Source organism: Jaculus jaculus, chromosome 17 (assembly GCF_020740685.1).
Source record: "Jaculus jaculus isolate mJacJac1 chromosome 17, mJacJac1.mat.Y.cur, whole genome shotgun sequence".
NCBI classification, from domain to species: Eukaryota; Metazoa; Chordata; class Mammalia; order Rodentia; family Dipodidae; genus Jaculus; species Jaculus jaculus.
This window is the reverse complement of record NC_059118.1, coordinates 62,484,608-62,497,186: the sequence shown is the minus strand read 5'-3', so window position 1 is coordinate 62,497,186 and position 12,579 is coordinate 62,484,608. Positions and strand designations below refer to the sequence as shown.

The following is a 12,579-nucleotide window of genomic DNA, read 5'->3' as shown; positions in this document are numbered from 1 at the left end:
CTAGTGGTCGACCGAACGGTCCTGTGCAGCCCAGTGGGCTTTCTCATGAATCTAGCAATTGGTGTTTGGCCCCCAGTTCCTGCTAGCCCACTACCTTTGTGACCCCGCCCTGGCCAGGGGTCCTTTGGCTTTGGTTTAGAGCCTATCAGCTGACGCTCTTTTCTCCTTCACAGCCTCTCTCGGCTTCCATTATGTTGTCTCGTGGGAGAACTGGCACATGACTTGGCCAATCCATTATGATGTCCATGAACACACGCCCTTGCTGGAGGAGTCCTTTTGGCGAGTCTAGGTTCTTATGTGGCACTTTTACACTCCTTCTAAGATGTCTCTGCAGAGGAGGGGCACTGAATGCCATCCGACATCAGCCCATGGGTCAGGCTTTCTACCAAGTTGGCCAGCTGGCTGTGGATGCCACAGCTGTGAGTCGGTCCTCACTGTGCCAGATGATCACTGGAAGTGTTACCTGTCACACTGTGTAAACTCAAGGTCATCAGTTGGAGCTGTGTCTTTGTTCTTGATGCTCCTGCCTGTGAAAGAGCAAACTTTCAGGTCCCTGTGTGTCCTCGGGCTGCCACTGCTAGTGAAGTTTCTTTGATCTCTTTCCCACCCAAACATAACTGTCTGAGGACAGTGCGGCACGTTGTGGAGCATCTTGACAGGTCACTGTTTCTTACATCTGAAACTTCCCAGTGAGGTCAATCCAATACATTTTGAACATGAGAAAGGTAAGCTGCGTTTGCCTCTTGCAAAGTAATTCCAGTGTTTTACCAGGACATGTTGTATTAATCAGCTTCTCTCCTTGCTGAGACAAAATACTTATCAAAAACCAATCTAAGGAAGGAAGAGTTTATTTCAGCCTACAGCTCGAAGTTTCAGGGCACCATCGGGGGAGGGGGGACTTTGAGGTTGCTGCAGGAGCTTGGAGCAGCTGCTCTCGCTGAGCATAATGGGGCCGTAGAGATGGCACCTGCTGGATGCTCAGCCAGCCTTCTCCTGTCTACACAGTCCAGGAGCCCAGCCCACTGGATAGTGCCAGCAACCATTGGAACGGGTCCTCCCAGCTGGAGAAAACCCCTCACACTCTTTGCACCAAGCACCACCACGCTGGCCATGGACAACGTGCAGAGCAGGGCAGGCGTGCTTCATTGAGCTGGTTGTCTGCATGACCCACGCGTGATGCCGTGGAGCTTAGCGGCGCGGCGTCCCTGCCTGTAGCCTGCTGCCCTGAGGGTCAGAACGGTGTGTCCTTCTCAGGCCGAGACTCTCCTGCTCTTGGTTGACAGGGGTGGGATCCTTCCAGCTGTTTTTATCCCACCAGTTAATTGTTCAGAATGTCTTGCCAGTTGTGGTGGCACAGGTTTGTAGGAAACTGCTGAAGAGGCAGAGGCGGGTGGACCAGGAATTTGAGGCCAGCTTGGGCTACACATTTAAGTGTGGCTTTGGTGATATATTGGTGAGCATAACTTTCTTCCAGGATGTCTCTGTCATGTCTTGAATGTAAAATATTCCCTGTAGCCGCAAGTGTTTGTTTAAGCTTCCTACTTAGTCCCCACCTGGCAGAGCCCTTGGGAGGTGGAGCCTTGCTGGAGGAGGTGTGCTGCTGGGCCTGACCTGGGGGTTAATTACTGTAGCCCACTGGTTGTTCAACGCTAGCTTCGTCTTGCTGTTCTCTCTCTCTCTCTCCTACAGATAGGTGAAGTTGTAAGTTATCTGCCAAGCTTACTTCTGCCATGACGAAGCTTCCCCTCAGAACTGTAAGCCTGAAATAAGTCCTTTCCTCCCAGAAGCTGTGTTTGGTCAAGTGTTCCCAGAAAAAAAAGCTTAATACCGAGCGCATGCCCTGGGCCTGTCCATGCCCCTCTGTCCTGGTCATGCGTTCTTCTGACAAGGACCTTGCCCCTCTCTGCTTGGTTGGTCATGTTGCTTTTCCTTCGATCGATTGACATGGGGGATTTTACTAGATTCTTCCATGAATCAGCTACTTTTTCATTGCTGAGACAAAATCCCTGACCAGAAGCTACTCTGGGAAGGAAAGGGTTTATTTTGACTTACAGTTCAGAGGGGTAGAACCCTTGATGGTGGGAAAAGCACGGCGGGAACAGGAGGCCAGAGGCACATAAGCAGGGAGGAAGCAGGGAAACAAATGCCAACACTCAGCTCTCCACCAGGGAGGTGTCCAAGGGCTTTTCGAGATGCTCCTCTTCCGAGAGAAACTCTGGGGACTTTTGGTAACTGGGACGGCTTTGTATACTCCTCATCCCTACTCCTGGTACTGTCGTACCTCCTGTCTCCTTCTCCTCTTCTTCCCCCGCCTTCCTTCTCCTCCTCTTCTTCCTTTTTCTCCTTCTCCGTCCTCTTTCACTTCCCTTCTCCTTCCCCCATTTTCTCCTTCTTTTTCTATTCCAGCTCTCCCTCCTCCTTCTCCTATGTTCTTGTCAGAAAGGGTCTCATGTTGCTCAAACGGACCTCACACTAGCTGTTGTAGCTGAGGATGGTCTTGAACTCTGATACTCTTGTCCCCACCTTCCTGCGTGCCAGGATTGCAGGTATCTGTTTCTTTGGGGGACTCTAATACAAACCTAGCTAAACTAACATTCAGTAATTACAGAGTGTGGAAGACAAGGCAGGAGTGAGCTATGTATCTCATTTAGGGTTGACTAGCCTAATGACCCGAGTTCAAGTCCCCAGTACCCACGAAAGCCAGATGCACAAGTCATGCAAATCTGGAGTTCATTTACATGACAGGCCCTGGCAGGTCCATTCTCTCTCTCTCCCTCCCTCCCTCCCTCCTTCCCAGCCTCTCCCAGATGTGGTGGCACGCGCTTGTAATCCCAGCACTTGGGAGACAGACCTAGGGGGATTGCTGTGGGTTTGAGGCCACCCTGAGACTAGAAAGAGAATTCTAAGTCAGCCTTGGCTAGAGTGAGACCCTACCTACAAAAAAAGAAGAAGAAGAAGAAGAAAAGGAAAGGAAAGGAAAGGAAAGGAAAGGAAAGGAAAGGAAAGGAAAGGAAAGGAAAGGAAAGGAAAAAGAAAAAGTTAAAGGGGAAGGGGAAGAATCAGAAGCCCTGGGGCCTCCCAGCTGAAGATGGAGTATGCAGTCGGGAGCTCCATGGATTGGCCATGCTCAGCACACCGGTGGAGAAGGGTCTTCTTTCCTCAGCCCACTTATTCCAGTGCTCATGTCTTCCAGAAACACCCGAGTGGATACACTCAGAAACAACACCTTACTGAATATCTGGGCATCTCTTAACATAGTCAAGTTGACCCACAAGTTAAATATCCCAGGGCTTGTAACTGCATGCAGTAGTAGCACACATTTTATTTTTCTGTTATTGGTTAATTGGTTGTTTTTTTGAGGTAGGGTCTCGCTCTAGCCCAGACGGACATGGAATTCACTATGTAGCCTCAGGCTAATCTCAAACTCACAATCCTCCTACCTCTGCCTCCCGAGGACTGGGATGATAGGTGTGCACCACCACGCCCGGCATCAGACTCTTTAAGAGAAAGATTAGTTACCTTAAGGATATCAAGGAATTCACCCAATCAACAAAAGTGACCGAACAGCTACTGCATTTACCTTCCTGCTTCCCCAAGCTGCTAATGGAAGAGATACGTTCACTCTGGCCTGTGGTTGTGGGGGGAAGACCCCAACTCCGGCTGCTGGGGAGCAGAGAAGCCATTTGGTTCTGCTGAGAAATGGAGCCCCCTATCTAAGTGACAATGAGAAGTGTTTCTGAAACCAAAGTAATCAGTTGCCATTAGGGCCAAACAGCCAGGAATAAACCTCTAAGTCAGTCAGCAGGACCATCTTAGTGATATTTAGTTTCAGTGTGTAGGTTTATAAATTTTGCCATCAATCTCCTTTGTAAGTAGTTTTCTTTGATCTCTGACTTACTTTTGCAATTTTTTTCCTGTTTTATCTATTAGTTCCACCATATTTATCTAACTGGAATTTGTTCGTTCTGTTTGACTCATTGTAACTTACTTTTATTGACAATTTCCTTGATTGTATATATCCCATGGTAATTCCCTCCCTCCCCTACTTTCCTCTTTGAAACTCCACTCTCCATCATATCCCCTCCCCCTCTCAATCAGTATCTCTTTTATTTTGATGTCATGATCTTTTCCTCCTATTATGATGGTCTTGTGCAGATAGTGTCAGCCACTGTGAGGTCATGGATATCTAGGCCATTTTGTGTCTGAGGAGATCATGTTGTAAGGAGTCCTACCCTTCCTTTGGCTGTTACATTCTTTCCGCCACCTCTTCTGCAATGGACCCTGAGACTTGGAAGGTGTGATAGAGATAATGCAGTGCTGAGTACTCCTCTGTCACTTCTTCTCAGCACTATGGTGCCTTCTGAGTCATCCCAAGGTCACTGCTATCTGAATAGAGAAGATTCTCTATCAAAAGTGAGAGTAGCATTAATATAAGGTTATGAACATTAAGAGAAGTGCTTACTGGGCAGTTTGATGAGCATAGTATATACTTTTAGCCAGACAGCAGCAGACGCTACACCCCTAGGGCTCATGACCACCCCTATTGTAGGTTTTCAGTATCAGGGATGTATTCCCTCCCATGGAGCGGGCCTCCAGTCAAATTAGAGGGTGGTTGGTTTCCCCCATAACAAATGTGCCACTATTGCACCAGTTGGCTCATTTGGCCTGGTTGGCCAAACTTAAGGCTTGCAGTGTCCACTGTTGAGCATTTTCACTGGTGATTTCTCTCTTTCTCATGGCTTTTTCCAGCTTTCTATTAGCTGGTCTACATGGAGGAGGTTATCAGCTCAGCTCTAGCAGGCTTTCTTAGTGACCTTTTAGCCCAAGAATTCAGCAATAGGATCTTAACCATCTATTCCTGATGGGAAACCAAGGGCCTTGGCAGTGGCCTGTAATATTTTGGGGCATCAAAGACCTCTCTGGGTAGCAACTCACTGGAAGGTATCCCATCCTGGCACTGAAAATTTCTAGTAACAATCTATGGCTCCTGTGTGTTCCATTGTCATTATAACTTTAAAAAATTTATTGACAACTTCCATAATGATAGATAATAAACCATAATAATTCCTTCCCTTCCCCCACTTTCCCCTTCACAACTCCACTCTCCATCATATCCCCTCCCCCTCTCAATCACCATTTTGATGTCACCGTCTTTTCCTCCTGTTATGAGGGTCTTGTGCCGGTAGTGCTAAGCACTGTGAGATCATGGATATCCAGGCCGTTTTGTGTCTGGAAGACTATATGATTTAAATATTGAAACATTAAACTTGATTGTGTTTTCAGTTCTAGAAAATCCCCAGCCATTACATCTCCAAATATTTCTTCTTCCTATTGTGTTTTAAGAAATTCCTATGAGAAGTATGTTGGACTTTTCATCCTGTCTTACTCCTTTCTAAATAGTCCTGTATGTTGTATTTGAAGAATTTTAAATGAATGGCTTGATTCTTTAATTTTTTCTTCAGATGTGTCTAATGTTATGTTTAACACATCTTTTTCTATTTTATTTTTCTTGCATATGTATGTGTGGTGTTCATGTGTGTGAGTTATGCATGTTGCTAAGTGTATGGGTGTAATGTGTACAGGTGCACATGCATGTGGAGGCCACAGGTCAGTATCAGGTGTCCTCCTCGGTCATTCTGCACTTTAGTTTGTATGTGTATGTGTGCGTGTGTGTTCTCTTTCTCTCTGTGCTGCCTCCTCTGATCTCCCCTCTCTTCTGTCCATCCCTGGCCCTTCTTCCTTACCCCTTCTGTCAGCCCTGGTCTCTTCTGTCATTCCCTGCCCCTTCCGTCAGCTTCAGTACTATTGGCCCATGACCCTTGTCTAGGTCATTCATATTGTGGTATTGTTGTTGTTGAATATTTGACAGTGTGTGTATGTTGGGTGCTCCAGAGCCTCCTGCCCTTGCAAACGAACTCCAGACATGCACCACTATGCATCTGGCTTTACATGGTGTGGTGGTTTGATTCAGGTGTCCCCCATAAACTTAGATGTTCTGAATGCTAGTCTCCCCAGCTGATGGCAATTGAAAATTAACGCCTCCTGGAGGTGGTGTGTTGTTGGGGGCGGGCTTATGGGTATTGTACCCAGCTCCCCCTTGCCAGTGTTTGGCACACTCTCCTGTTCCTATTGTCCACCTGATGTTGGCCAGGGGGTGATGTCCACCCCCTGCTCATGCCATCATTTTCTGTGCCAGCATGGAGCTTCCCCCTCGAGCCTGTAAGTCAAAATGAACTTTTCCCCCCACAAGCTGCTCTTGGTGGGGTGATTTCTGCCAGCAGTGTGACCCTGACTGCAGCACATGGCATTGGAGAATTGTGTCTGGAGCCCCAGGCTTTGCAAACAAGCACCTTTAAGCACTCAGTCCTCTCTCAGGATCCCATGATCTGAATTCTATTTGAACTACTTGCATACATTTCTCACGAAGCCCCTTCATTTTCTTAGTTCTTAGAAGGTGGGGGAGGCTCCCACAGTGCTGGGAAGATGACTCGCCACAGAAAAGCTGCTCTGATCACTAAATGACACAAGACCTCTTGCTGGGGGTTCTGTTAAGCTAGGCTAGTGACACCTGAATGGTTCACGTAGCTTCAGTAGGTTCTTGAGGGGGAATTACTGGCCTTGGAATGACAGCTAAAGGGCTCAGTCTTACCAGTGAGGCTGAAAATGAGAGAATATGCCCTCCCCCCGCGTCTCCCTTCACCCCACTTCTGGGCTCCCTGGTTGGGTCCTGATCTACAACACTTCCTTGAGGATACTTTTCTGGCCAGTCAGCTCTCTCCCAAGCCCTGTGCAGCATCTGATGGTCTACGTGTAGCAGGTCACCGTTTAGCCTTCCAGTGATGGCTTCCAAGGCCTGTGGTCATCTCAGCACATCCGTTCGTAGGCCCCGTACACAGGAAGGTGCACCACAGGTATCTGTTGCTTAAAGACAGACTGACCACAGAACAGGCAGAGTGGAGTGTATGCAGTGTTGAAGGAAACGCCTGGAAATCCAACGGGGCTTCGATCACAGCTGCCCTGAGCCGTCAACAGCACCTGGCATGAGGCATGCTGTCTGGGTGTTTAAATGAAGGAATGAATGAGTTAATGGGTGCGTCTTCTGGTCTTCTCCAACAGATTACAATAGCAGTGACTTAAAAACCGCCTGCAGGAAACACGAGCTCTATGTGAGCTTCCAGGACCTGGGATGGCAGGTGAGTTTTGAGAACAAGAAGGGCACAGGTCCTCCATGGACAGTTCGCTCTTACCTCAGCCAGAGCAGCCGTCCTGAGCGTCAGCGCTGAGGTCAGGTTGCAGTCCTAGCTCACAAACGGCCCAGCTGCCTGCCCGAGTGGGACCAGAGGCCGTGGCTGGCTCCCATCACCTCTTCCTCCTCCTACTGACCGCAGGGCATGGAATTATTGGGAGCTCTTAAACTTTTCAAACAGGGTGGAAAAATTAAACTAAATGTTCATTTCTCCAGTGGCTATAAATTGGCTCATCCAGGGCTAGAGAGACGGCTTTGCAGTTAAGGCACTTGCCTGCAAAGCCTAAGGACTCAGGTTAGATTCCCCAGAACCCATGTAAGCCAGATGCACGTGGTGGTGCATGCGTCTGGAGTTCGTTTGCAGTGGCTAGAGACCCTGGTGCACCCATTCTCTCTCTCTCTGAAATAAATTAATAAATTGGCTCATCCCAGTGATGTGGAAGAGCACATATATTTTGCACTATACCTGAGAGCCACCACCAGGTGGTCAACGTAAACGCGAGTTTAACTACAGGGGATGAGCGATTGAAGACTGCTTTCGTGGCAGCCTTACTCCGACAGGAGCACCGTGGCCTCCTAGAATCCTCTAGTCCAAACACAGACTGTAACTTACACTGGCTTATCACTTTTCAACTTACAAATGATGCCAAAGCAATATATGTTTGGTAGAAACCATACTCCCAACATGGAAGTTGGCTCCTTCCCTGGTCTAGCATCACATGGTCCCATCCTTCCTGGCCACTGTGGACAGCAGCAGTGACCACAGCTTCCAGTCAGGCCATGATCCATGGGAACCCCCTTCCCATGGTGCACCGGGCTGTTAGCTAGGATGTGCACTAGGTTAGGTATGTTAGGGGCTTTTCAATCCTTGTTTTACCGTGATGTAAGCCCATCACAAGTCATGGGCATTGGCACAAAAAGCCAGCCACCTGTACGCCTCCAGGCCCGACACATGGGTAACAGCTACACCCCTACGAGACTATGCAGAATTAGGTCTTCAGGGTCAGCCTGCCCAGGTTCACACCTTAGCTTTGGCACGTGGACGTGAACTTGAACAGTTCCCAAGTCTCCCAGCGTGCCTTCCGTCTTGTGCAACACAGCCCCTACTTTCTGTCAGGGCCGAGGCGGGCGGCGCGGGTGTGAGGTCACAACCTTCATCGTTTCCCTTTGCTTTACTGTAAGGACTGGATCATCGCACCCAAAGGTTACGCTGCCAACTACTGCGACGGCGAGTGTTCCTTCCCACTGAACGCGCACATGAACGCCACCAACCACGCCATCGTGCAGACCCTGGTGAGCTCTCAGAGTCACTGGGGTGGGACCCAGCCCAGGGCAGATGTGGTTCCTAACGGTGCCCTTCCCCCTTTCCTGTTTTGGAACAGGTTCATCTCATGAACCCTGAGTATGTACCCAAACCATGCTGCGCGCCAACTAAGCTCAATGCCATCTCCGTTCTCTACTTCGATGACAACTCCAATGTCATCTTGAAAAAATACAGGAATATGGTCGTGAGAGCTTGTGGGTGCCATTAAGTAGAAGCCAGCTGCTGGAGATTCCGCCTCGGAGCCCGACGACCTCTGCCTTCACACAGAAGCACAATGCAGGCGGGACGGTGGCGTGGGAGCGTCTCCTGCTGTGCCTTACTGCAAGGAAGGTTCTGGAGGACCCCACTGATAACCGGCCGCTCGCCAACACCGCAAGGCAGTGGCATCTTAGTGCTTGCCATGTGGGGTCCCGGACCGTAGAAACCGAGGTTCCCCTGCCCCACCCCAGATCCCACCCCAGAGTTAGTTTTAGCCTTTAGTCCAAGCTGTTTGTGGTATAAGTAGGGAGGATAACGTAGGCAGAGTGTAAGCGTTCCCGAAGAGCCACTTGGGTTAGCAGTGCCTGTCAAGGAGAGATTTCAGACAACCGAAATTGAGGGGTCGGGGGAGGAGCTCCTCTATTCAGAGATTTCATTCCCGTGAAGGCCAATGCACATACTCGGTAGCCTGGCCGTAAAAGCAGGGCTCTGTGGCTGTGCCTCGTCTGTTGCTGTTCTGTCTCTCGTTGGTATAGACATGCGTTCATTTCAGTCAAAACAAGCTGAACCATTTCCACACCTCCCCCCCTCGCATTCCTTACAGAAACCAAAAGCAGACTGGCCACACTGTGAGGGGCCGCAAGGGCTAGGGTACATGCACCCATCGCAGCCTTCATCCTGACCGCGCGGCTAGGAACGTGGCGCTGACCCTGTGGTGCGGCTGGCTGGCAAGCACTTGGCATCGCCCGCCGGAGCTGACCCTCGGCGCTCTCGCCAGGCCCAGCAGCACTCTGTGCCATGGGGTGCAGCCCGCGGCTGCGGTCCAGGGGGGAAGGCGCCCACCGGGGGGGATGGGCTGCTGGGGATGAGAGCTGTGTGTGTGAACCAGAATCGCCATGTCCTCTTGTAGAAAGTAAGCCGAAGATTAAATCTTAGAGTATTTTTAAAATGTCTTTTTCACAATCATGTACTGGGAAACCAATTTCATACTAAACTGATTAAATGATACATTTATAATCTGTAATTGTTTGCACTTACAGCTTTCTTTTGTAAATAGAAACTATAATTTATTGTCTATTTTATATCCGTTTTGCTGTAACATTTAAAAAAAGACCAGATCATTTTTCTTAAAAAAAAAAAAAGTTTATTTAGAAAGTATAAACAAATTGTACCACTTGAGTTTTCTTTTAATCCAAGACTCCTGATGCAGAAATGAAGCCACTTGGGACACTTCCTCTAGAAAGCTGAGTTTATATATAGGACACCCGTCAATAACCTGTGACGTTCTCGGCCTCTCTAGAAAGTGGTTTTTGTTTTCTTTTTTTTTTTTATAAAAGGACACCTGTGAGTCACATATGCTGAATAAAATTTCCTTTACTAAGGCAGGGGCTGGCCAAGATGCCTCTGTTCTTTCTGCCCAGAAAGTCGAAGTAGTCTTGTTTTCAAGCTTCCTACCCTGCTGTGGACCAGGTGCATGGGAGGTGGGTGGAGGGTACTGGGCACAGAGTTATTAGGACAAGTAACTCCATGGCAAAGGACAGTCAGATACGGGTCTGGAGTTTGTTCCCACAGCTGCTGACTTTCAAAGGCGACGACCAGTGTTTAATGACAGGCACAGGAAGGGGCGAGCATCCAGCCTGCGGTGCGCAGCCGAGCAGGGGCAGCCCTGCTAATGGGAGTCTTTGGTCTTCGTCAAATGAACCCCGCTGGCCACATACTAGAAGGCCGGCCTCCTTAGAGGCAGACAACATACCGCGTGCTTCTGAAAGGACTACGTAGGAACAGAATCAGGGTCAGTCCTAGTAGCGGGGTCCCAGAGTACAGCCGCAGAGTCTCCCTGGAACCCAGGCCTCGGAAGGCCCACCTGGCTGCTTTACCTGAAGTGACAAAGAATCTTTTGTGTGTGGACAGAATGGTGAGGGACCACCTTGGGGATCTTTGCCGACCCATACTTTCTGTGGAAGACATTTTAATGCTCATGGGGCATCAGGCTCCACATTCACACGATGCGCTTATAAGATCTTTCACCCTATGTGGTCGGACAGGCGCAGCCTTGGCTGGTGGGACAAGCCTAAGCACGCGGGCCAGCCGATGGCCACAGCGCGCCCAGCTGGGGGGGGGGGGGGAGGGGCGGGGGGGGGGGAAGCACCGGCCGAGCGGGGTCCACGGCTGCCGCTGGCCGACAAGAGGTCTTCGTGTGGACCTGTGTTTGGAAATTTGTTCCAAGCCATGATGGACCACACCACTGAGTCAACTGTGAGCTTTGGGTCAGAGGAACACCACAGGAGCCAGAGACCACCATGGCAGAATTCAGAGGCAGTTCAGAAAATATGCTTTAGAGTGATGAGGCTTTGACCAGAATCACTCGGGAACCAAAAACAATCCAGAAACTTGAGTTCTCTTGACTATACTGTACTCAAAGGAAGCCGAAGATTTAATTTGTCAAGAGAAGGGTTAGGGATGGACAGCCCGCGAAGATGCCTGGTCTGCAAGGTGACCGCGAGGGGCGGGTTTACGTGGAGAAACAATGCGGAATCGCAGACACGGAGAGCGTGGCACAGGGCGGTACATTTGGCTTTCTGGGTAACGCGGCGGCCCGGGCACCCGCGAGCACGCGGACCCTACAGCTCATCCCTCGCCTGGCGCAGAACGAAGCCGTGCAGGGAGGCGAGGTCCCGGCCCCCGCTGTGCTCGCTCACTCGCTCGCCTCCACGGAAAAGCAGCAGCGTGGGGTAGCCCCGAACCTTCCAAAGAGGAGAAAAATAAGTCTGGTTTGAATCACACACAAAACGCTTCTTAAAACAAAACCCGATGAACTCCTACAAGCGAGGCTGGGAAGTTCTGTGGCTCCTCTCTCCTGTTAGGGGACTACCAGTTTAGAAAACAAACCCCTGAGCTGAGAATTCTTTTTTTTTTTTTTTGCTTTTATTGAAGTAGGGTCTCACTCTAGCTCAGGCTGACCTGAAATTCACTCAGTAGTCTCAGGGTGGCCTTGAACTCATGGCAATCCTCCTACCTCTGCCACCCGAGTGCTGGAATTAAAGGTCTGTGCCACCACGCCCGGCAGAGTTCACTTTTTAACCCAAAGTTGCCTGGGTGTCAAAGCATGAAGTGCTCTAGAGCGTGCACACACTGCCAGGAGACCTGGGTGAAGTGCAGCCCGGGACTCGGCAAGGCTGCGGTGTGGGAACCGCATTCCACATTGGTTCCTCTGTCCTTGCAGACCTCTGGGAACCGGAGCTCAGAGACAGCAGGTTTCGGCTCTTTGCCCCTTCTGTCTGTCAGCAGCAGCAAGGCACAAAAAGTAAATGATATCTACTTAAAAATAGAAATGTTTATGTTACACCTGTTCCCAAGCTAATGAGGCCATCGATGTCAGACATGCCAAAGGCATTTGAAGATATGAATCCAAAGCCTGAAGGCAGCGCGATGGTGTAGCACGGTGTGCTAGGTACCCCTGAGACCCGGGTCCATCTCTGGCCTGCAAACACACCATCAACATGAAAGAAAACTTGTATGACAAATCTGCTATTCAATGATGTGGCCAGCTCAGGACAAGGACACCCGTTAAACCTGCTTCCTTTCTGGCATGACCCTGCCCAAAGGAAGTGAATGCTCTAACAGGTCTCTTTCTTTCAACGCTCTTCCTTCAGGCTTAACGTCTGAACACTGGGCCCCTTGGGTGGTGAGGATGGAGGCCCAGGGCAGCTACTGGGCAGTCAGCAGGAAGGGCTGTGGGGAGGGGAGGGCCTTTTCCCAACACCTGGAACCCGAGTGCTGCACCATCTAGACCCAGGAGTGATGTCCAGAG

The 12,579-nt window shown here is 49.9% G+C and overlaps 2 protein-coding genes across 2 annotated transcripts in view; one reads left to right on the top strand and one right to left on the bottom strand.

Annotated features, from left to right (window-relative positions):
- The window catches only part of Bmp6 (bone morphogenetic protein 6), a 182,852-nt gene extending 173,367 nt beyond the window's left edge, over positions 1 to 9,485 (top strand). The window contains exons 5-7 of the mRNA XM_004666152.2: positions 7,117 to 7,193; positions 8,429 to 8,539; positions 8,629 to 9,485. Of these exons, the coding sequence (XP_004666209.2) occupies positions 7,117 to 7,193; positions 8,429 to 8,539; positions 8,629 to 8,778 (338 nt within the window). The 3' untranslated portion in view covers positions 8,779 to 9,485. The remainder of the gene's footprint in view (positions 1 to 7,116; positions 7,194 to 8,428; positions 8,540 to 8,628) is intronic.
- Positions 9,486 to 10,063: 578 nt separating this feature from the next.
- Txndc5 (thioredoxin domain containing 5) overlaps positions 10,064 to 12,579 on the bottom strand; it is a 33,542-nt gene continuing 31,026 nt past the window's right edge. Inside the window, exon 11 of the mRNA XM_045136373.1 lies at positions 10,064 to 11,512. Within this exon, the coding sequence (XP_044992308.1) occupies positions 11,390 to 11,512 (123 nt within the window). The 3' untranslated portion in view covers positions 10,064 to 11,389. The remainder of the gene's footprint in view (positions 11,513 to 12,579) is intronic.